Source organism: Phlebotomus argentipes, unplaced genomic scaffold (genome assembly GCF_947086385.1).
Source record: "Phlebotomus argentipes unplaced genomic scaffold, Phlebotomus argentipes genome assembly contig_17, whole genome shotgun sequence".
Taxonomy (NCBI): Eukaryota; Metazoa; Arthropoda; class Insecta; order Diptera; family Psychodidae; genus Phlebotomus; species Phlebotomus argentipes.
The window spans coordinates 594256-618396 of NW_026776166.1; the positions used below are offsets into that span (position 1 = coordinate 594256).

The following is a 24141-nucleotide window of genomic DNA, read 5'->3' on the forward strand; positions in this document are numbered from 1 at the left end:
CTGTATCGCATAAAAGAAAAAGAAGGAAAATGAGCAACGAAGGTGTTGTGAACGTGAAATTGGAAGAAGCTGAGATGGAGGCGATCGTGGGCTCCTCATCGGAGAGCCGAGGGCGCAACGGGGGGAACTTCTGCGAGGTCTGTTCCTGCGATTCTTGCCCGAAGGAGGATTCTTTGTCTGACGCAGAGTCCATTTCGGAGGTACACATATCCGAACAGGACTCCTCATCGGAGTATTCATACTACTCGGAGTCCGGATCGGAAGCTGCTGAAGCCGGATCATCCGTGGGAGCGGCGATAATAAAGGCGGCTCAAATGATAGTTGACTGTAAAAGGGAGATGATGGATCGCCGCGAAGCTATGCATCAACGCTTGATGGAAGAGGATCACAAGTTCTGGCTAGAAGTCTTGTCCAGATCTAATCGGAATGAGTGAGGCATGAAAAGATTGCATTGTAACGACTTTACCCTCATTAAAAGCTGTTTAAAAGTCTGCAGAAATTATCGTTAAAACATTGTTAGTCGTTCAGACTGTTCAAGCATTTTTCTTCTGTCCTGAGATTGGATATTAAGTATAGCAATAAAGAACTAGTTTCAAGTCGAATACCTGTCTTTATTTTCTACTCTCTGGTCTGCCAAAAAGTCTAAAATTTCCTAATCCTTACCCTTCTCCTTACTAATCATTGAATCTCTTTCAAATTGATTTTTTTAGAGGAATCTTACTCTAGAAATAGAATCTCTCATGGAACTTAAGGTAGGAATATGAAAAATTCTCATTCGTTAGGCAAATCTTAATTTCTTAATGATTGGGTTTTAAAGTGAAGCAGACTCGTGAAATCCTGGATTTATCATTTCTGCGCTGGCTATAATTCACTGACTGATGCAAACTCGTGGATCCGAAAAAATCACTGTGTTTAATAAACAATATGACTATCTTATCAGTTTCTTCACAATTTCAATCTTCTTATTAATATTTGAGACAAAGTCCCGCCGAGATTTTCTTTGGAATCTCCCGTCCGTGTCTTTCCTGTGCGCTCTCAGAGACCACTGTGCATGATGAGCATGGAACCATCGGAAGTTGCCACGGCCCGGAAGAGCTCAGGAACAGGAGAGCGGACAGGGCAGCTGTCGTCCGGACGCCCACTCGTCGGATCCGTCGCAGCAGTCGCACACGCCGTCATTTATGCGGCTGCTGGGAATGACGTGGTTGTAGGCCTTCCCGGATAGGTGCACCTGCGGCGTCTCGCAGTAGAACGTGCCCCGCGAGCAGGCGTTCGTCGAAGGCTCGTCGCTGCCATCCGACTCGCAGTCGCAGTAGTCATCGTTGACCTTAGCGAAGGAGATCTCCTGGCCACTGGAGATGCACCGGAACGTGCCGCGCTCGCTGGGCAGGTAGAAGTGTGCGTCCATTGAGCGAATTCCTCTGAAAAGAGACGAGAATCAGGCGCTTGGATGCGACAAATGCCGTCTCTCGTCACTCACCGAATGACCGTCTTCTGGACGTCGCGACTGGGCAGCCAGCCAGACACACCCGGTGGGCTCTGACTAGGCCGCACGACTCTCTTGCTGCTTTCCTCCAGCAGTTCGGATATGAAGAAGACCTGGTAGACGATGTAGTAGCAGGAAATCACGGCCACGGTGAAGAATGCGACTCGCAGTTTTTGCTTGTAGAGAGGCGTCTTGTGGATGCTCACCTTCTTTACCCATATCTTACGCATCTTGCCCCGCCTTTTCTGTCCTCGTTCACCCGCATTTATCTCCCAATTTACTTTATCTCCCCTTCCTGGACAAACTATCGCGATTGTATTTACGGAGCACTGGAATGCTTTGACGTCCAGCGAACGCTTTTCAGCAACACTCTCGTGTTTCGCCAGCGTTTCAAGAAACACACTCAATGCCGTCTTGAAATTATTAAAATTAATAGATATATGTGCGTATTATTTTTCACTTTTGGTCCATCAAAGACGATGAAATTACATTCCTAAATTGCGATAGAGAGCAATATTTCCTAAATATTCCTAAGAAAATCATCATTTTTCCCTCATGTTTCATCGACGTTTCTATTCCTTGTTTCGCTCTTGTGCACATGGATTTCCGTTGAGAAACCCTCCGAGAGGGCGAAAAACCGGCAATAATTTGACAATCAGAATTGAATTCAGTCGCAACGACGCTCATTAAGGAAGTCAGCATTTTCCAGTGTCGTTGTTCTCAATTCCTGCCGCTTCATCACTGGTGCAACCATGAGGAAATCTCGAATTGACGACTCCACCAGGAAGTCTCACAGGTAAGCTTCCTTTCTCCGGTTCCTCAGAAGGGTTTTCACTGAGAAATGCGCGGTTTCCAGGCAGAGCAGGATCGCTGTGGCGGTCGGGAAGAAGAGCGTGAGCAATGTGGGACTCCGCCCCTCCGCAGATCGACGCTCCATGTCCGTGGACAAGGCGCAATCGCTGAAGAAGTCCCTGGCGGTGCCGTACAGCTACAGATCGTCCAGCAACACGCCCATGAGGACGCCCTCGAGGACGCCGATGGCCTTCGCGCGCAGCACGGAGAAGAAGGTTCCGTTGCACGACCAGAAGTGGCTGGACGAGGGCGTGAACCGGATTTTCAACTATATCGGCAGAATCGAGGGCTTGGAGATGAACTTGGTGGCATCGCGGAACATCAGGCAAATGACTATCAGGGATTTCGTGCGCATCTTCTGGCACCTGGCAAAGTTCTGGGTGCCCAAAGTGAGCATGAACAGTGATTATGTGGATGAGATTCACGAGATGCTCACGAGGATTCGCTATCCCTATCCCTTCACCAAGTCCTGGCTGAAGACGCCCAATGCGCCACACGTGCTGAACCAGGTCATCGTGATGTTCTGCTGGTTGCTGGACGGCGTGCCGGACGAGAGCGTCGTGTCGGAGGAGGACTTCGGCAGCAGCGGGGATTTTCCCACCACGGCATTCATGCAGTTCTTCAAGGAGAACGTGAACGAGGCTTACCAGATGTGGAACAACGGCCAGGATCAGGAAGTGAATGAGGTGAAGCAACAGCTCACCAATGAGTTCATCAGCGAGGGCGTGAATCTCTCCGACGAACAGACGCTCAATCAGGAGCTGGAGAGTCTCGACACGCAGATCGAGAAGCTGTCGAAGGACGTGGCGTCTCTGGAGGCGAAGCAGCAGGTGACGAGGAAGTTGCGCGCGCAAGTGGAGGACCGTAAGAGCGAGCTTTTGGCTATTGAGGACGCCATTGAGCTGAAGACGCAGGGCGTTGAGATGCAAAGTGAAGAGAGCGCGAGTCTGGAGGAACGCGTGGAGGAGCTCCAGGCAAAACGGGACTTTGTGGAGAAGGATTGGAAGCAGCAGAAGCATGAGAGTCGAGAGGCGAAGCACATGCAGCTGCTGAACACGATCCACAACGAGAAGATCTGCCTACAGTCTTCCACGGAATATTGCGACAAGTTGAAGGTAGGAAGATCAAATCGTCACACTTTCCGGACTCAATTGAGATCTCTTCTCTCTTCTGCAGGCCAAGGAATTCGAGGCTCAAGTGCACAACTCGCGTCTGCTGAAGAAGATCGGCGACACAACAATTGACATCAATCTGAGAGTTCAGAGTGTCCTGGAGAGGAATTCCGAGGAGGTGCGAGGTCAGAATCTGGCCAATGTGAGTCTGCAGCCGAAGCAGTTTGATCCGCGCACAATGGAGAACACAAAGCGCATCTTCAGCAAGATCCGGACGGTGCTGGAGAGGAAGATCGTGGAGAAGCAGCAGTCGCAGGAGCGCCTGAAGAGCGACATCGAGTACCGCATTGGCAGGGACATCGAGCGCTCGGAGAAGACTCTGGAGAGACTCACGAAGTCCGTCGGCGATCAAAGAAACAAGATCAGCTCCGTCACGTCGACATTCCAGCACAACGAGGCCGTGGAGCGGGGAAAAGTCGCGACGGCGCAGACTCGCGAGCAGAAGCTGCACGAGCAGATCTCGAAGACCGAAGCGGAGATCGCGCAGGAGTCGCAGAAGCAGCAGCAGATCCTGCAGGACTTCAGCGACAACGCGGATCACCTGCAGGATGAGGAGGAGAAGCAATTGGAGGAAGTGGAAGCCGACGTTGTGTTCCTCTACAATGAGCTGAAGCGCCTTGGAATCGACGCTCCGCCACCATAAAATGCGCCTCTTTTTCTCAAGACTTTACAAGTTATATTTTCCTATAATTTTCTCTCCTCGCCATTTGATAAAAACATTTAAATAAAATTCATTTATAATTCTCAATTCTCCCTCTACTCGATTCATGGGCGCGCGCGACTTCAGTTGTTGAGCATGTCCCAGAAATCATCTTCGCTCTTCTTCTTGGACTCTTGGCCACTTTTTGGCTTCATCGACTTCACGTCCAGCGCAGAAAAGTCATCACATTGATTCTGCTTCGACGGTTTCAGGCTCTTCTTCACCGGCTTTGCCACTTCCGGCGCCTCGCTGGCGGACTCGAAGCCATTCCACTCTTCGGCGTCGCCGGAGTTCTGATAAGAAGCACTGCAATTGTAGCGATCCTCCGTCCAGTTTCCCTCCCAATTGTCCTGCTTTCCATTCACCGAAGACGATCTCTGGTAGCCGTCGACGTCGTGACGACTCTGGCCCTCGCCGGGCGACGTGTAGCCGTCCTGCGGCGAGGCCACTCCGCTGCTGATGGTCGTCCAGCTCTTCTTGCCCAGCTCGCCAACCTTCAACACACACACAAATTGATGATTTCATTAAGGATTTAAAGCGAAATTTGGAATGCATCAATGATTGAGAATAACTGAGAGATTAAAGAAGAAAAATTGATGAGAAAAATCTTTGTTGCCAAAAAGACATGTTCAGTTTATCGACCAATTGAAAATTCCAGCCAATTTTCAACTGATGATAATTTTGTGACAAAATGCACAAAAACTGCCTAAAATGTTAAAAAGATGTACAACATAAAGCTTATGAAATTATCACGAATAGCTCTAAAATTTCAGCTAATTTCCTAACAAATTTACCTTGTAATTTAATTAATGCTTTCGTAAAAAGTTTTTTTTGAGAAGTTAATACAAAATTTGTGCTATTTTTCAATGGATTTTCAGTGTTTTCTGTGGTTTTTTACTGCTAAATTCCTCTAATATTCAGTCGTAATTACTCATATTCAGCCCACTTATCAATCATTGAGTTCTGCAGCTTTGCTCAACATTGTTGACTTAGCTGAAAATGTGAAATGCCTCACATTTTCGCCACGTCGAGCAATCACGAGAAGAGTGAGAGAAATTGTGAGATTTCTCGATGCTTCAATGGCAACAAAGAGATTTGGAAAGTAAAAAAGAATGCAAAACAAACTCAAACCTTATTGGCAAGTGTGGAAACTTGACCGCCAACATCATTCAAAAGTGTTCCGTCTTTCATCTAAAAGAAAAAAAAATCGCCAAACGAAACCGAAAAGAAAAGAAAATCAAATCAAATCAGGGCTAATGAACTGAAGAGAAAACGCTCGCGAAATTGACCTTTTCACCCACACTACTCGACACATCGGCTACCTTTTGCGACGCCAGGCTTCCATACTTCAGCGCATTCTCCTTGGCCGTGGAGGCGACCTTCGTGGCGCCCAGCGACAACAGGCTCCAGCCCTGGAAGATAAGGAGGAAAGTGAGTGATTGCAGTGGTGCTGATGAGTCACTGGGCAACTCACGCTGGCCAGCGACGACATGGTCGTGTCGAAGAACTCCTGCGATTGACTCTTGGGCGGAGGATCTCGCGAGAAGCCAAATCCGGAATACTTTCCACCCTGATTGGGCGGCAAATGACTGAAAAGAGTTCCAAAAAAATTCGCTTAGTTTGCATCGTTTTGAGGGCATTTCAGAGCTTCTTACTCTGGTCTCGAGGCATTCTCCTGCTGCTTCTTGCTGAAGAAGGACTCCTTCTGGTCCCTGAACTCCTGCGAGTTGAAGTTCTGATACCCACCGCCGCCGCCGCCGTCCTGGTAGCCGCCTCCCGAGCTGTAGGAATCGTAGCCGGAATTGGCTGAGATTGCGCCCTCGCTATGCGAATAGGATAGGGAAGAAGTGGTGGTGGTGCTCTTGGCGGCCGCGCTGGATTCATCCCATGGTTTTCCCTGGGCCAGAGTGTTAATCTTGTCGCGATAGAGCGACGCCGCCTGGCTGTTGTAGCGCTGCTGGATGGGCATCGTCTCATCCCAGTCGGACTGCGTGTCGAAGAACTCTCGCGCCTTCCTGTTGCCGCCCACCTTCATCTTCTCCAGCTCCACGTCCTTCCACTTGTCCATAGTGACGGAGCGCACGAAGGACAGGTGCACACCCAGACCGCGGTGCTTCCCTGAGCACTCCAGGCAGATCCAGATGCCATAAGTCACGGACACCCATTGAGGATTGTGCGTGCCGCACTCGAAGCACTTCTGCAAGCAGGAGGGAAACATCAATCTCCGGCCACAGGCGCTGGAGAGAGCCTTCTCACCGTGTTCCCATCGTTCGGCCGGAGGTCCTGGAGCACCCTTCTTGTCCGCGGACTCGCCATCGTCCACTTTCACGCCTTTCGCACTGGTATTGACTAAGGAATCAAGCTAAAATGCAGTTCTGCACACACTTTCACCACTAATGTTATAAGAAGCACATTCTCGGACGCTCTCGCAAAGCCTCAGAGGATCCCTAGTCCACTCGCATGGGAACTTCCTGGAATGACGGTGGAACAGAAAATCTATGAGGAAGTCCAAAATGTCATGCTCGATGGAGACGTGGAAACTGAGTTTCCTCCCGTTTCCGCCAGAGGCGCGAGAGCCCTTTTTCGCACTTAGCCAAGACACAAATTTCGCGAATCATAAAAGTGTCATAAAAAATTAATTTTTCCAACTCCTCCCATATTTGGGCATCCACTTTCAGGAGTAATCATGATATTGGAGGTGATTTGAGAGGCTTTGCTGTATCTCAGAATGCATGAATTGAGGGCAATAAAATTTTTCACGGAAGAGCGGGATGAGGGATGAGGAGAGTCATGCGACACCCCAATATAGATAACCAGTGCGCATCCATTTGCATCCCCGTCGCGCATCTCAGTGAAGATTTCGCTGGACAGTAGCGTGGAAATTCTGCAGAGATTCCTAATCGATTGATTATCTGAAATTAAGATAGGAAGATAACTTTTGTTTTCTTATCTAATTACAGCATTTTTTGTCATTTCGGAGTCTTTTGTGCATTGCTTAATTTTTTAACCAATTATTCAAGAGAATTGCGCATAAAAATACACTATAAATATCCTAATCTTTCAATTAATATTAAAAGTTCTATATTCATTACTATAACTTGATGAAAATTTGTATCTTTTCTATCTTTTACAAATATTAAAAATTTCTGTGAGATTCGGAATCACAAAAAGTGTCGTTCTTCCATGCAAACCAAGAACATTGTACCAATATTTTACATTAAACATGATTTCCTTTGATTCTCCTAGGAAAAAAGTATCTTTCTAGCTCTGTTCTGCCTCAAAAACCTTGAAAACTCGAAAGAGTGCATGCTGAAAGTGATTCAAAGTGAGACGGAGGTTTCGGCAAAATGCAACGAACGTCTCCTCGCGGCGGACGTGTCGTGCAAGCGTCCCGCGGACGTGAGCTCTTCCGCGTAGAGTGCGGAAGCTGCGCAGTGGGGTCGAGTGAAAAAGGGCGGCGGTGTCAAAATCGATCGTGTTTTCGCAAGATTTTGGAAGAGACTGAGGTGAAGCGATTTATAGTGTGTGAAAGCCGAGGAGAGGAAGATGAACGAGCTGGATAGCCTGAGGCAGGAGGCGGAGACGCTGAAGAATGCCATCAGGGACGCTAGGAAGGCGGCCTGCGATACGAGCCTTGTGCAGGCCACCAACAATCTGGAGCCCATCGGCCGCATCCAGATGCGCACCAGGCGCACCCTGCGGGGCCACCTGGCCAAGATCTACGCCATGCACTGGGGCAGCGACTCCAGGAATCTCGTGAGCGCGTCGCAGGACGGTAAGCTGATTGTGTGGGACAGCCACACGGCGAACAAGGTGCACGCCATTCCGCTCCGTAGCTCTTGGGTCATGACCTGTGCGTACGCGCCGAGCGGCAGCTTCGTGGCCTGCGGCGGGCTGGACAACATCTGCAGCATCTACAGCCTGAAGAACCGCGAGGGCAATGTGCGCGTGTCCCGCGAGCTGCCCGGCCACACGGGCTACTTGTCGTGCTGCCGCTTCCTGGACGACAACCAGATCGTCACGAGCTCCGGGGACATGTCGTGCGGCCTGTGGGACATGGAGACGGGACAGCAGGTGGCGTCCTTCCTGGGGCACACGGGCGACGTGATGGCGCTGAGCCTCAGCCCGCACGGGCGCGCCTTCGTGTCCGGCGCGTGCGACGCCAGCGCCAAGCTCTGGGACATCCGCGACGGGCAGTGCAAGCAGACGTTCCCGGGCCACGAGAGCGACATCAACGCCGTGACGTTCTTCCCCAACGGCTACGCCTTCGCCACGGGCTCCGACGACGCCACGTGCCGGCTGTTTGACATCCGCGCCGACCAGGAGCTGGCCATGTACAGCCACGACAACATCATCTGCGGCATCACGTCCGTGGCGTTCTCCCGGAGCGGCCGCCTTCTGCTGGCCGGCTACGATGACTTCAACTGCAACGTGTGGGACACGATGAAGGCCGAGCGGTCGGGCATCCTGGCCGGGCACGACAACCGCGTGTCGTGCCTGGGCGTCACTGAGAACGGCATGGCCGTGGCCACGGGCTCGTGGGACTCATTTTTGCGTGTATGGAACTAAAGTAATTGGCAAATAAAACACATTTCTTCATGGATCCATTGGAACGATTTGTTGTAAATATTATTTTTGTCTCCGACATTCGCCATACACAAAAAAAATGCAGAATGTTTTCGTTTTCTCATCTCTTTTCCGCAATTCTTCATCAAGAATTTTTATTGTGTTATTTTAAAAATTACATTTTACTTGTATGCAATTCACTTTCATGTCTATTTTCTATTTCACAACGTGGAAAAATATATCTAGCCAATAATTTATGTATTTAGAAACTATGGAAAATAAAGTTGGAAGAATAAATTGAAAAAATGATCTTTTCAAACACTCTTTCAGCACAACTGAAATTGAGCCCTAGATTGAATTGAGGAGGAGAAATGAGGCAACCCGGCTGAATCAATACTCGCTTTCGATTTGCTGCTGCTTTTCCTTTATGTCCTGCCTGACTTTTCCTCGTAAATTGTGTGTTGTCCAAATTCAACACTTGCAAAGGTTGCTCTCAATACGGCAATAGAAACCTTGTGTTGGAATTTTGCATAAGTCTAATTACAGATTTTGCTGCGAATCGTTTGGAATGGTGTTAAAAATCAAGACAATAGAATTTGAGGGAGAAAAATAACACCATTGAATAGTTTTCCCACACCTTTAAAGCTGTTTTTTTCATATCCCAGAATCGACTGTAGATAGAGAATGTTGTGAGCAATCAATAATTTATTAAAGTTTACTCAAATGTTCTCCTAAAAAAAAACCCTGAAGACTATTTTCTCTATCTGATTTCTTCTCTATCTTCTACATAGATTAATCCATAAGTTTGGAACCAAATTATCATAATGGCAATCAAATTGAGATTGAAAATTCAGAAAATCACATTTGTGTTACTTTCAGAATAGCTTTCTATAAATCATATCGTGAAAGATGATAATTAGCTCTCAATTACTCTGCTTTTGCTGAAAAAAAAATTGGAAAGTGAGTCAAATAAAGTATGCAAAAGGTAAAAATTGCAATCGACTTTTGTAATACAAAATGAGCTTCTTTTCATACAAATTCGCTTTGTTCACTCTGTGTGTCATTTATCCGTACTTCTGGGGCTTCAGGGCAGATCTCGTGAGAGGCATAAAACCAGTTGTAAAGATGATATTCTGAGTAGTAAATATGCACTGAAGTGTAAAATTTGGAGACACGCGTGGAAAAGTCAGTCAGATTCAATTATGTCGATTTTAACGAGCAATTTTGCTCTCTTGAGTCGCCCAAAATCACGCATTATTGCTCGTATTCGCAGCAATAAGCAAAGATATTGAATTTGCAACACTCCGAATTAGAGGTATTTTCTCAAGTATTTTTTTCTTTTTTGGTAGTCTAGTGATTAGTAGTTGTTTTATTAGAACAAGATTAGTTAAGACAGTCTAATTTTCTGGATAAATTTGTATATGAAATTTGCGAATTGCACACTCAACCGGGTTTTGTTGCTCATATTCCTGAAACCTTCTTAGAATTTAGCAGTGAAAAATAGCAGAATAATATCATTTTACATTGTTTTCCCTCACAATTGTCTGCTTTTCAAGGAAAGAAAATACAACCACGCAATAACATCAGACATTTTCCCCTCACTTCGCGCCCTGAAAGAATACTGCAAGATTATTAGAATCTCATAAATTTATTATGTATCTCACTTTAATCATCTCTCTCTCTCTTTTCTTTTGCTACGTCTTAAATAGAGTTTCATGGTTTTACTTAAAATTACATCTAAGTACTATAGGTAGTTTGTTTTTTTCTTCTTCTCACTTTTACTTATCAACTAAATATTGAGTTAGTGACGACAAAAATGTATAATTTCATTGGACATTTGCATTTTATGTCTTATATTTTAGTAATTTCTATGTGTGTGTTTTTTTCCTATTCTTACTCTCTTCTCTCGTCTTGTCTTAATGCTTGCCTTCTGAAAAAATCTATTTTAACACAGGTACAACAGAGAGGAGGCATTCTTTCTACCATTGTTACAAATCTTGCTATGTCTCTTTTGTCAATTGAAATATTTTATAGGCACGTTCCGTTTTTTTTCAAAAGTTCTTCTTCACTATTTTGTTGTCTGAATACTTTTTTTTTGTTTCTCTGCAATTTGTTACTGTGTCGAATTTAATTAAATATTTTTTATAGGCCAAATAATTTACACTAAACCATATTTCTTCCCAAAATCTTTCTCTCTTTTTTTTCCTCAACATATTTTATCTATATTTTCTTTATTTTTGCATGGCACTGGTACTTTTTTTTGTTATCCTTAAATGTTTCCTGAAAGCACAGATTAGAAGATTATCCTCTCTTAGAAAAAGGAGAAAAAAAACTAGGAATTTAATTTCTTTACACGAATCTCTTTTCATTTTGGAGAATTTTTATAATTGTTATGTTAGGAATAATATTTACTCTAGTAATCTTAAATTTACGCTTATGTTACTCTCTTCTAAACTCGTTCTATACACTTTTTTTCTTTTTCTTGGAGGGATACGAAGAAGGGACAGAGTTCTGGAGAAGGGCACATTTATAAATTAATTTACATTTTTTTTGGGAAGAGAAGTCATTCCTTCTCACGGGATGAAGAGTGCAAAAGAAGGGGAGGGGAAAAGAGTGTCAAATTGCACAGCATTCGCGTTAGGACAATATTGTAAAGTTTTAGTGGAGGAGATTGAAGCTAAACCCGTTTAGCTATATATTTCCATAAGGGGAGAGATTTTCATCAGTCATTCGCGAGTTGCCTGAACACACAAGATTTTGCTGAAGCATGCGAAGCGCTCTACACTTGCGTCGCCTGCGCGATCCTCACCACGCGCTCGGCCTCGTCGGCGTCGGATTCGCTGTCGGAGGAGCAGGAGCTGCTGCTGCTGCTTCTGCTGCGCGCCTTGAGCTCGCGCTTGACACCCCGGGGCGCCGCCTTGGGCGCCTCAGCGTTGCTGTCCAGCGTCGAGTGCTGACTCGACGGCGGCGGCGTGCACTCGGAGGTGTTTCCCTCGTCCGAGATGGCGGTGGGGACGCTGATGGGGTTCACCGTCACCGCGGCGGTGGGACTCAGCGTGGGATACTTGTAGCGACGAGATCTCAGCCCGATTCTTATCGGCAGACGCGCCACACTGCCGGAAAGAGGGAAAATCATCGCAGTTAAATTGGCTCTCAAATTTAAATCATTTCCTCATAAAATAGTTCACAAACACAGAGAAGAGCGGGGCAATTTCGAACACTCAGTTTACATTTGCAGTCTTCTGTCTGCACTGCAGAAATCTCTTCACTTTCTCATTCATATTCTGTGAGTTCAAAGATTTTATAAAAACATGGCATTTGGTTCCTTTTTCTGGCACATTCATGGACGATTCTAGATGTGATAACTTCTGTGATAACAGACTTTTTAGGTCTCTCTTTCATGTTCAGTCTTTGGTTATCTCATACAGATTATTTATCCAAATGGAACACATATTTTCCCTACAAATGCAAATCAATACGAAACAAACAGGTGAAAAAGAACTCTTTTGCTCATGAAATGAGGCAATTTTGAATAGAAAAAAGGACGTAAAAACACTTTTTACATCAATTTTAGCGCCAAAATCATCTACATCACTTTGTTGTTAACTCCACAAATCACCCCACTCTCCCCTATCTATATATAGCACAGCGACAATATAATTTTCATCAATTAAAAATACAATGGGAACCCATCAAATGCCACGGGAATGAATCACTTTGATAAGAGATATTGGAAAGCACATCGATTGTGCCCTGAGTGGGGGAGTTATTTGGGCAAATTCGGCTCTCTTGAATGAAAGTGACTCCTTCCTGTGCACATCGAGCCACATTATCACCCACAATCGGACAAATAATTCCCACCGGCGAAGCAAAACGCGGCGCTGTGACTAAGAGGTCGACGTCATTCCCGAACACGTGATTCGCCGGAAAAAATCCCCGTCGTTCTTCAGGCTCTTGTGCTTTGCATTCCAAATTAAAATGAAGGTACATTGCAAATTGAAGTCTTCACACATCAGAATATAGCTATTGAACTCTCGCAGTCAAGGTCGAGCGGGCGCCCTTGAACTCCCACACTTTGATTATCTACACTTGATTACTATGTAGTGCCAATTTGATAAGGGAAGAACGTATTTATAGCCGCAATGTTTAAATAAATAAAAATCCACTGACGCTTTTTGTTGCGCGTGTGTTTTTGTAAATTGAACTGTTATTGTTCAGCTGACGCCAAAGGTTCTCGTTTCATCACCCTTCGTTACGTGAGTTATCTCTGTTTCGTGTGATCTTTATCTATTCAACTAGACTTTTGTATGCTAAGAAAAAATTAATGGACGAAATGAAAACTTTGTCAGACTTTTATTTTGCAGCAATTAATAAGGAAATGCTCGGAATTAATTCGCATTTTCTGTCTCCCTAATTAATTTGTCCACAAACTATTATTTATCACAAGCGCCCTAATTTTAGTTCAACTTTTCTTTCACTGTATGCAAACAAACAAGGCCTTAAACATCTGTGCAATCTTATGATAGAGCCTATAGAATTATATCAAGATATGGGTCAACTTTCCCATCCAAAGAATACCGTAAAAAACTCACGAGATGTGCAAAGAAAGTAGTGCCAAATATCGAACGTGAAGAGTAAACATATTGACGAAGAGGTCGATGAAACTGGGAATTTCCGCGATGGGCCGTCGACCCCTCCGCGCGCGCCCCCCCTTTTCAACCCTGGCGCCGCGAATGTGGGTGAGAAGGGCGTTGCGTTGGACTCACCTCTTCCTGCGCAGTGAATAATTGTAGTCGGACGGCTCCTCGCCCTCCTCATCAGTCCAGCTGTCGTTGCTGCGTTCGTCGCGTGAGTCGCCGTTGTTGAGATCCTTGGCGCCGGCCGCCTTCGGCCTGAACACCGTCACCTCGCCGCTGTCCGAGGACACGCTGATGAAGCCCCGCTTCTCGATGAACGCATTCAGGTTGCCGTTCTCGCCCGTGATCAGCTGCGTCACCTTCCTGCCCAGCATCTCCAGGTGGTCGTCGTCGCTGCACTCGCGGATCTCCAGGCGCTCGTTGCTGTTCATCGCGTCGTCCAGGAGATCGGGACTCGAGCACGCGTCCTGGTACGTGATATCACTTGTGCTCATGGAGTTCCCATTGGGACTGGTGAGCTCGCCCTTGGCCGCCTGCAGCGGAGCCACGGCGGCCACATGCCGCGGCCGCTGCAGCTCCTCGCGCATAGACAAGAAGGGACTGGGGCTGCCATCCGTCTCGCTGATGTCCATCGCGTCTGTCTGCGTCTCCGTGTCCACCAGGCGCACGAACCGTGTGTCCGGCTCGCTCTGGTACCGCCGGTCGCGGTTGGGACTGGACTTGGGCGACGCAATCGTGCCGGATCCCACGCGGCGGTGGCGCATCTTCTTGTGCGACTTGTTGGGCATCACAGCCACGGACTTTGGCTGGTTCGCGCCATCCAGCTGCGTGTACAGATTCGCCCGCACCGGACTCTGCAGCGGCGAGAAAGTGGAGATAAAACCCAAAATTAGCCAAGGGATCACTTCATGATTGATCATTTCCCAACTGTCGGTGTCTTTTCGAGACATTATAATGGAGCACAATTCAATTTATTATTGTTGGGGAGATAAGCTGAGAAGAAATTTCTTGAAAATGCATTATCATTGTTGATAAGAACAATCAAGAAACTTCACGAGCGCGTGGCACAATTGGCGGACCATAAATTAAGAGAATAAAACATGGGATAAACACTCGTTTGCTCACATTAATGTTGAAATGGGAATTTTTCTTTACGATTTGAATTGCGAAAAACTAAATCATGGAAAAGAAGTGCCAAAAATCCTCTTTAAAAATTGTCTCTTCAATTCAATCCTTGTTCAACTTACCGTGTGATCATAGGGCGCATCCGTGGGACAAAGACTCATGAACTTCTTGCGCGAGAACTTATCGTGCACCTTCCTTAGTGGATTCCCGACCTTCTTCTTGCACCCACTCAGCGTCTTCTCGCGCTCGTGCAGTTGGCGCTCGCGATGTGCCAGATTATGCATGATCATGTTGACCTCCTGGAACATCCTGTTGGTCTTGTCCAGCCGCCGCTCGTACACCATCCGGATGGCCTGGATGTGCCGCAGCTCCTCCTCACGCTTCTTAATCAGGTCCTGCTCGAACTTCTGCGCGTTCGCACTGTTGGCAATCATGTGCGTCTGGATCTCCTGGCGCCACTTCTGTTGCGACTTGAAGTACTCCTCGTCGCTCTGCTTCATCAGTTCATTGCCGGCGATCTCGAGGTGTGTGAGGATGATGCGGAAGGAGGGCCGATTGCGCGGCTTCAGGCACCAGCACTGCTTCAGCAGCAGGCCGAAGCCCTCCGGACAGGTCTCGGGAATGGGCAGGTGCAGCTGGTTGCTGCCGACGCCCCAGATGATGGCCGACGAGTCCACATCCTTGTAGGGAATCTCGCAGGTCAGCAGCTCCCACAGCACGATTCCGTACGACCAGATGTCCACTTTCTCTGAGCACGGCTCGCTCTTGATCACCTCCGGCGCCATCCAGGCCACCGTTCCGGCGAAGCTCATCTTTGTACTGATCTCATTCCACTCTCGACACGTGCCGAAGTCGCTGATCTTCACCACTTCGTTGTCACCAATGAGAATGCTGAAAGTTCATGCATAAAAGAGGGGATTTTTGAGAATTTCATCTCCCTTCGGGCACAAATGTCCCTCTTCAAATGCCAGAGATCTTATCGACAGAGCCAGAGCAAAAGCACTTAACTCTCAACCATTAGCAAGTAATAACCGAAAGTATTTCTGCAAATTGCATTCCTCACTGATTTTGACCCATTTGCTTCAATTGGACGTGCTTTAAGCGCCCCAAAACCGAGAGGAGAATTCTCTATTTAGCTCTCTGTCACGTTTCATGTAAGGTCGTTCTCTTGAAATGGTCGCAGCGTAGGTGAGAATTACATAAGTTTCCTCATTCCTCATAGGAAAAAAAGAGCTCCGTCCAAAAATAGTGCGAAGCGCACAAGAAGCCCCAATATATGAGACAACAACTCTTTCCCTCTTATATTATCTGGCGTATCGATTTTCCCCGCCACCCACTCAGCTCGTAACTCGCTGACGTCGCAGTTAAGTAGTCGCTCAACAATCCGTGACGTCAGGAGGGAGAGATTTGCATATCGAGTGGGGGAAAGTACTTACTTGGGACTCTTCAGGTCTCTGTGGATTATTTTGTGCGAGTGCAGATATTGCATGCCGAGCGCGATTTGCTTGGCCCACGAAACGAGTCTGGCCGGCGGGACGACTTCCTCGTCCTTCAGTATGTTCTGCAGCGTTCCGTACGGGCAAAACTCCATTATAATACAGTACGCTGGCGCCGACGTGCAAACTCCCCTGAAAAAAGAGCGTAGAGACGTCGTTACGACTGTGTCGAGCGAAAGTACACTCGGCGCTTGGAGAATTCGCACACTAATGAGCATTTCGAGTAAATTTACTGCGCTTGTTTCTGGAGAGATTCCAGAGAAACCGAAACCTTAAGGTGTTATCACGCTACATTGTTGGCAATCAAATTAATTTGCTGCTACAATAGAGTATCTTTTAATTTTCTAGCGTGCTGTAAAAGCGTTAAAACACAAAAAAAAATAGTTCTCTGGACATTCATTCAGAATTTTGCTTATTCTTCAATGCAAAATATAATGATTTTAAATTCTATAAAAAGCCAACAATTATTAATTAATTATCAACTCAAATCCTGTCTCAAATGTCCCAAACCATACATAAATCCAATGTGCAAATTCCCCGGCGCAGTTTAATGTTCTACTCACTTGAATTTGATGATGTTCTCATGGTCGAGCTTTCTCAAATGCTTGATGTCCGTATCGAGGATGTCGTGCACCTTCTTCACGGCGACAATCTCGTTTCGCCACTTGCCGCTGAACACGGATCCTTGGGCGCCGGAGCCCAGGAACTCCAGGTCGCTGATGTCCTCGAAGGGGATTTCCCACTCCTCCGTCTGCTTGCCCTTCATGTCCACCGTGGCCTTACCGATGAGCGACAGCACCGGCCGCATGCAGCCCAGGAAGCCGTCCATCCAGCCGATGGGCTTCCCGCCGAAGCCGCTCCCGCCCGGCATCCAGGGACTCCTGCTGCCGCCCATGCCGCCACAGCCGCCCACAGTCGTGTCGTGCTCCAGGCCCGGCTTGTAGGGCAGGTCGTTCTGGTCCGTGATGCCCATCTGGCCCAGCTCCTCCTGGATGCACATCATCCTGCAAGCAGAGGCAGCGTGTGAATGAGCACGGTCGCCCGAAATAGACACAATTGTCAAAACAATGCCCAGAAACTTGTGATAAGGAGGAGATTCGAGGGAAGACAGACACAGCGGTCCCGTGAGCGCATTATTCACTGCTATTTGGTCTTGTGTCTGTTGTAACAAGAACACAAAGTGCGTTAGCACTCCGAATGCTCCTCAATAAAACTCCCCCATAATGCGAAATCGATACTGTATTAATTCATCCAGTCTGAGAAATGGTGAAAAATGGCCACTTCTCAATGGGAAAAACTACACTTTCCACCCACTCACTGTCTCTCTGCATTTTCCACTGGGAATCGTTAAGCACATTAAGCGTAATGGCAAGTGAAGGGTCAAGAGAAACTTCTTGCTGCGAACAAAATTAAAAAGTAATATGGAAAAAAAGAGCAAATAGTGAGGAAACCTTGAGATAAAAATTTCCCCTCCATTGATTTCAGAGACAAACACACGAGGTCAATCATTTTCCCCGTGTGTATACTCAGCACGTTGAAAATAAACACTTCGCGCCCATAGTTTCGATGCAATTCCACCGAAAAGCCACTTGATAGCGAGCCAGCGTCGCGATAGAGGAGCAAATCGTCGAAGAGCGATGAAGGGGAATTTAGCACACACTAAACGTACCTCCGTGATAAGAGATAAGGCGCGAGAGAAAAAATATATTTATAGAGAGAGAGCGAAGAGATAACAAACATAATAGCTTGAAAATACAGTGAACAAGTATGTATTTTAGCGTTTTTAGGTGTCGCATTTGTCCCGGAATCGCGCACATTTTCGCCTCAATGGCGCGAGATGGAATTTCATGTGTTATCGCCCAGAGAAGTAACACAAAAATTATATTCAAATACATTCACAATATATACATACTTTGAGCCATATTGATTGACACTCACTCGAGGGCAAATTATCTCTACGCACAGCTCAAAATCATTCAGTGTTGCCTCACTTTTTCCCTTCAACTTGTATTCTGCGCCAAATTTCCAGAGAGTTCTACCACAATAAATACAGCATTTTCCCCCGTTTCTCGCAAATGCTCAATTCCAAAGGTCTAGTGCAGTGAACAAGACAGTGAGTTTAGATTTGAAATGTAAATCTCTGTCTGTGTTCATCCTGGGCAGCCTCAGATCGAAGCCTAGCATCAAATTTTAATCGATCTTCGGTTAAATAATATATTTCTGTCCGTGAAATGAGAGAAATCCATTACCAGAATCCTCTTAATAGCCTTCGGATGGCGGATCAGAAGACAAGTCTTGTGAAGGAGGTAAAATACAATCATTGCCTTATCCTTTGTCTCTGGATGATTGTACAGATCTTAGAACAATTGAGTGAAAGTCTTTCTGGTCAGCAAAACACCCTTGATCACGCCAATCAGCGGCGGTCTGGCGATGTAAGAAACCTTCTTGGACAGCCAGAAGTGCTTCAAGTACATCTTAAGGACTTCAGGAAGGCAGAAAGAAGAACACTCGTCCACAAGATCACTTGAAAAACAATCATTTTAACACAATGCACCGTAGACTGGTTAGAAATAATTGCTTCCATCTTTAAATAACATTTCTTTATCTTAGCTTGCCTGTGGTTAAATTACACTTTTTAAGCCATGCAATAAAATCGATAAAATCTAAGATAACATTCTTATTAGAATGTCCTGAATTCGACGAACAGAATCTATAAATCTTGTGAAATGCGAGAAAATTGGTTTTTCCTGGTACAATGCTTACTACTTTGAGCCATATTGATTGCCACTCACTCGAGGACAAATTATCTCCACGTTTTTCGCCCTGTCTCCGTCGCACAGCTCAAAATCATTCAGTGTTGCCTCACTTTTCCCTTCAACTTGTATTCCGTGCCTCGTAAACAGTTAGGAAGATATCAGGAGGGAAGAAATGTACCGTTTAGGTCGCCTTATCAAATCACTTAGAGAGAGCTAAAAAATTCCCATTGTGCTCGCTTGTCTCTCGCATGAATTCATGAAAAACTGATTGAGATTACGAGTAATAAATAATGAGATTATTTGTTCAGAATATTGTACAAATTCCACAAGACTTTGTGGCGTAAAATATCAGACTCGAACAACGGGAGTATGATAGTGGGCGGGGCATTATGGTGGGCGTGGTGTCAAAATCAAGACTAAAATATATACTAAAAATATCTACTAAATCAGAGCTAGTATGGCTTTAAATTCTTTGTCTTACATGCTAAATAAACCCCGTATTTTGGTTTGGAAATCCCAAAGCATGAAGCATATCGCCCTCCAGTGCAGATTTGTAAAAGCTCACATGGCAAAACAGTAAAATAAAACATGGCCAGTGTAACAATAATTGAGAAAATAAAACTTCACGCATCACCTGACTCTATTCCAAGCGTTGCATTGACGTCACACCACGTAATACTTCTCCGTAGAGTATATTTATGAAAAAAATACTGCCATATACTTTATGTAAAGCGTGTGAATGATATAAATGCAAGGTGTTTCGATATATTTTTCTTTTTCTTTCTGCGTGGTATTGAGACTTTGGGTGTGAGAAGAAATACGCGAAGGAGAAAAAATTGAAAGTCTATTGAACAAATAGGTCAATTAATTTCATTGTATGATTTTATAATAAATTCACGATTATTCTATTAAGCCGCTTTTCTCCACATTCTAATTAGCGATGGAAATTGCCAGCATCAGACGTTTTGATTTAGAACGAAAATAACAGTTAAAAATGCACAGTTTCTTTGATCTCTTTCGATCGAAAACAAGATCGCAAAAATGATCCTGAAAATTCCCGACTAAATTACGTGCATTTCCGGGTTCTAAATTAAATGGCGACGAAAGGAGAATTATCTGTGTGACTGAGAGAGAAAATTCACGACGTAGATTGAATTTTAAGTGCACACACAAAGAAAGATCGTTTGAAGAGGTCATTGTTTTCCGATGAACCCTGTTGTCGAGCCATGGAAAAGTCTGTTCGTCTCTCTTCCGCCCAATGATTGGACTGGAAGAGGTGCAAAATGGAAAATCCACATCCAGAATTAAAGTCTTTTTCTCTCACATCGTTTTTGTCTCCCGATTGAGCTTCAAAGTTCAATTTGGCCTTTGGCGAAGCTCTTAAGAGCTTTCCATTATCGCGTCGCGAAGACTTTTGCTTAGAAAATGATGCAATTCAGTGAAATCTGGCGAATTTTAGGCGCTTTTCCGTGTTCTAATTGAGATTTTAGGCGATCTTGAGGTGAATTTTGGCCACGCGAATTGGGAAAAAGGCGATCCATTGCGGAGCCCCTGAAGCTTTTTGTATGTCACACACAGAATGGCGGATCGCCCACATTTTGCCACTCATTTTCTGCCTCTTTTTCTCACCGCCGATATAACACTTTCTTAACGACCTCAAGGTGCTTTTCCGCCATACCTTTTCTGCACGTCTGCATCCATTTTCACTTTATCCTTATCAGGCGGTTCACCTCGACTCACGATGTTGATGAAGAAAACCATTTTTGAACTCCGCGCTCTTCTTGCCTCCTCTCAAATCTCCACTGAGGCTCAAAGTCCGTGTCGCGAGGCGCACTTTAGGGCACTCAAATCACGAAGGATCACCAGAAGAAAACGGGGGAAAAGTCTGGTTTGCACACACGAAAAGTGGCGAGCTTTCGGAGCCATATGCATTGGCGCTTTGGAGGACACAAGTGGACTGAGAGTGTGTCGGAATTTCCAGTTACTTCCAACACTGCCTGCCGTGCGAGTGAGCGGGCCAGAAGCACGGTCAGAAGAGGACGCAAGCATGCGAGACGCGAGTGGGGGGATCAAGATATGGGGGCTCCACGAGCGATTGCGGAAAATATGTGTTTTCGGCGAAGAACGACGGCAATCTTGTGTGGTTTTTCACCTCCATTCGGGGGAATGATCAAAGCCATCAGAATGCCAAAACATCTCTCTCGATCTCTTGTGCCCAAATTCCTGCACAACAACCTGGACACATCAGAGCCAGATCAACGCCAAATCGTATGATCTCCAGTGTGGCGCGCGTGATTGCGTAACTTGCAATTGCTTCCAGATAAAAAAAAGTAATATGAGATTTATCGCTCATTTGCGAAGCTTCAACAATATTTCATGGGAATTTCCACGCGAATTCTATCAATAGCACAACATTCTCTTCATATAATTCCACAATAATGGCTTCAATTGAAAGAATTTTTGGGCAATCAGAAATCACTTTACCTCCAATATACAACTTGGCGACGACTCGAGGCACTGAGATTGGCACGGAGAAACTCCTTAATTTGTCTCGCAAACATAATCGCATAACCTGAGATGCAATAATGCGATAAGGGTCTTGCAAATACCTCACAATTGTGCCGCTGGACGTGACATTACTTAATTGTTTTCAGAGTTAAATAGACCGAGCGAACTTAAATTTCAGTAGGTCGATTCACTTGTTAGTTATTGAATAAGATTTGCCGCACATCTGAATACATTGTCAATCTTTCAAAGACTTGAGAAACATCGCAATTTCTCAGGTCACAAGATCACACTTATTTTAGGTGATTAAATGAGAATTCAAACAAAGTTTGAGCATTTTTGACTTAATTCGAATCTTTCCGAGAAAGACGGTTATTAATTCAAAACATTCCTAATTAGATCTTTATCATTTCTGGGAATCTGTAATCAAAGTTTAAATTGTGTTTCAAGTTGTTTTCCTCATAAATTAATTTCAGTTTTTCTCTCTCAATGTTTAAAGCAGATAATGAACATGAGAGAATCGCTTGTTAAAGCTTTTCCAAGCATCTGTTAACTGAACTCACGCTGCATTTGATAAATTCATGCTTTTAAGGATTCATGAGAATCCCAGTCAGACTCTGACACAAGTATTTTCTGATGCGGATTCTTTCCTGCAACCGAAATTATCTTACGGGGAAAACAAAGATAACATTTCTCTAGTCTAATTGTCGCTGAGCGCACTTCCTGACCAATTGAGAGAAATATTGTGGGTCATATTTTACAACACGGGAAACCTTTTGTCGTGCCAAAGCATAACATTGGGCAGAAATCTACCTGAAACTTCTCATATTTTCCACTGTTTACTCTTCGCAAATGCTTGCAATTCCTGCACTTTCACAGATAACATCGGGTGAGATGAGAAAATGGGGGTTTCAGGAGGGAAGTTTTTGCGTGGGTGAAGCGAAGAAAAAAGTGATTTCGGGCTCAAAATCAGTGGATTTGAGGTGAGAAATGGAGGAAAAGCTGACCTTCTCGAGTGATTTTCCTGGCGCTGCGTGTCCTCACGAATGTTGAGGCTGTCCTTTGTGGGAGCCTCCTCCATTTTGGGGAAGTCGCCGTTGCAGGATTCCGAAGACGCTGTCATTCTGCCCGTCAGCGGGTGCATTATTCACACATTTTCACCACTCTCTCGTCACAATTGCACCGCAATGACTTGTGATCACACTCTGCGACTCTCGCGACATTCTTTGCACTATATTTCTTGGGCCAATTTGCTCTTCTTCGCGCGAAGAAAATGGTATATTTCACTACAAACACAGACTGTTCACTTGCACTTGTGCCACCCTCTCGACTCGAATGTGCTCATTTTGGGGTGGTTCGCGGAAAAATGCCGTAGAGGCACGAAGGCTTCCTCCCTCGCTGGCAAACGCGATGGTATAAGTAATTTAATCAATGACGAGCCTGCTTCGGGCCGCATGCGCACTCATCTCGCGCTCCTGCAAGGAATCGTTAGACAGAGAGGCATTTACCATGGACATCCTTAACAGCCGCACTTTCTGCTTTTCAGGGGATGAATTCCGGTGCGGATAAACGCTGTGGAATATTTCTTTGCCTGCACACAGATAACTTTTATCTATGATTTATTGAGAGGGAACCAAATTAGCAGGCAACGCTTTATCAGTGTTTTCGCATTGTAGCATTGGAATGGCTTACATTGGGAAAGTTGCCTGAGATGTTTCTGCACTCTTGAGATTATTCCGGAGATTCATAGAAACGGGAAAACGCTTTTCTTGGAAACTCGACAACGCAAGAGCTTTTGAAGAGTTTCCCCAGATGATTGAAATATTGAAATGAAATTTAAGATCAAAACGTTTTATTTCTAATCATTTTTCTTATTTTCTTCTAATTTCATGTATCAATCCATGTTGAGACGTTTAAAATATTGGATCACAAAGATTACAAATTTGGCAAAAGTTCCCAAAAAAATAAAAACAATTTATTGGCTACTTTTTGCCTTGCTTTTCACGCCACAATACTGTGCAGAAGATCTTCCTCTGAATGTAACAATCTTCATCGGCACCGCTGAATATGATATTTTGAAAGATTTACCTAAGCATGGAAACCCCTTTGAAAGCCATGTTTATTTCACTAACCCAGAAATTGTGGGTTCAAAAGGTTCTGAAGATCTCTATCTCGTGAAACGTGCAAAAAGGGGGAAAGGTTGTTTTTTTTCTACACACACCTATTCAAAAGTGTCTTCTTTACAACTTCAAACTTTATTTTTGCACCTTCGGTCGTAAAAAAAACGGGACGAAAGAGAGAGAATAGTTGTCAGAGGTAAAAAGACGGATTTCTACCTAGAAAGACAGGGAGAAGAAGTGCATGGAGAGCAAAGAAACTATTTTGTTAAGAACAGGTAGAAGAAGAAACACATCAGGTACAGTGTTCGCTCTCATTCACGGTGCGAAGGGGACAGAGAGAGCATATAGTAGCGAGAATTGTGGCAATGTTGCCGCACTTCGCGGGTGGACACGAATGGCGAGGAACACATACACGCACCTGGAGAGCGACATGGCAATTGAAAAGGCCCAGGTAAATTGGCCAGAAGAGAGTCTAATTGTGCAATTTATCTCTTTCATTCGCACGCGCGAACTTGTGTGAGTTTTCATGATGCTCAAAACAAAAAGGCACATGTTCAAATTGGACGGTTTACGTGTGAAACAATTGAAGAAAGCAATCAATTGGAGCACCAAAAGGCAGTGCAATGCCTTCAATTGTGATCCTTTTTATGGGCCACAACACGCACTTTCACTAGGGGGAACTGTGCACTGGAATTCGCGGACGCAATGCGGCTATTGTCTGTCGAA

At 45.2% G+C, this 24141-nt stretch overlaps 5 protein-coding genes across 7 annotated transcripts; 2 read left to right on the forward strand and 3 right to left on the reverse strand.

Annotated features, from left to right (window-relative positions):
• Positions 1-893: 893 nt before the first annotated feature.
• LOC132256682 (uncharacterized) lies at positions 894-1867 on the reverse strand. Its single transcript, XM_059753175.1, has 2 exons — positions 1481-1867; positions 894-1421 (listed from the first exon to the last, which is right to left on the reverse strand). The coding sequence occupies exons 1-2, from the start codon at positions 1714-1716 to the stop codon at positions 1097-1099; spliced, it is 561 nt and encodes a 186-aa protein (XP_059609158.1). The 5' UTR covers positions 1717-1867; the 3' UTR covers positions 894-1096.
• Positions 1868-2161: 294 nt separating this feature from the next.
• Positions 2162-4153, forward strand: LOC132256777 (kinetochore protein NDC80 homolog). Its single transcript, XM_059753324.1, has 3 exons — positions 2162-2282; positions 2343-3453; positions 3515-4153. Exons 1-3 carry the CDS (start codon positions 2239-2241, stop codon positions 4151-4153), a joined length of 1794 nt encoding a protein of 597 aa, XP_059609307.1. The 5' UTR covers positions 2162-2238.
• A 10-nt stretch (positions 4154-4163) lies between these two features.
• LOC132256706 (ADP-ribosylation factor GTPase-activating protein 1) lies at positions 4164-6758 on the reverse strand. Of its 2 annotated transcripts, XM_059753209.1 has the most exons (6): positions 6467-6758; positions 5866-6407; positions 5685-5799; positions 5500-5622; positions 5342-5401; positions 4164-4704 (listed from the first exon to the last, which is right to left on the reverse strand). In XM_059753209.1, the coding sequence occupies exons 1-6, from the start codon at positions 6524-6526 to the stop codon at positions 4294-4296; spliced, it is 1311 nt and encodes a 436-aa protein (XP_059609192.1). In that variant the 5' UTR covers positions 6527-6758; the 3' UTR covers positions 4164-4293. The 2 variants fall into 2 exon arrangements, with proteins under 2 accessions (XP_059609192.1, XP_059609193.1); XM_059753210.1 differs by lacking the exon at positions 5342-5401 and having other exon boundaries at positions 5533-5622.
• Positions 6759-7578: 820 nt separating this feature from the next.
• LOC132256708 (guanine nucleotide-binding protein subunit beta-1-like) lies at positions 7579-8820 on the forward strand. Its single transcript, XM_059753211.1, has one exon. It carries the CDS (start codon positions 7757-7759, stop codon positions 8777-8779), a length of 1023 nt encoding a protein of 340 aa, XP_059609194.1. The 5' UTR covers positions 7579-7756; the 3' UTR covers positions 8780-8820.
• A 117-nt stretch (positions 8821-8937) lies between these two features.
• On the reverse strand, positions 8938-22660 carry LOC132256703 (mitogen-activated protein kinase kinase kinase 13-A). Of its 2 annotated transcripts, none has more exons than XM_059753204.1 (6): positions 22303-22660; positions 16598-17038; positions 15975-16166; positions 14661-15429; positions 13543-14267; positions 8938-11889 (listed from the first exon to the last, which is right to left on the reverse strand). In XM_059753204.1, the coding sequence occupies exons 1-6, from the start codon at positions 22437-22439 to the stop codon at positions 11556-11558; spliced, it is 2598 nt and encodes an 865-aa protein (XP_059609187.1). In that variant the 5' UTR covers positions 22440-22660; the 3' UTR covers positions 8938-11555. The 2 variants fall into 2 exon arrangements, with proteins under 2 accessions (XP_059609187.1, XP_059609188.1); XM_059753205.1 differs by lacking the exon at positions 22303-22660 and adding an exon at positions 20469-20744.
• Positions 22661-24141: the final 1481 nt, after the last annotated feature.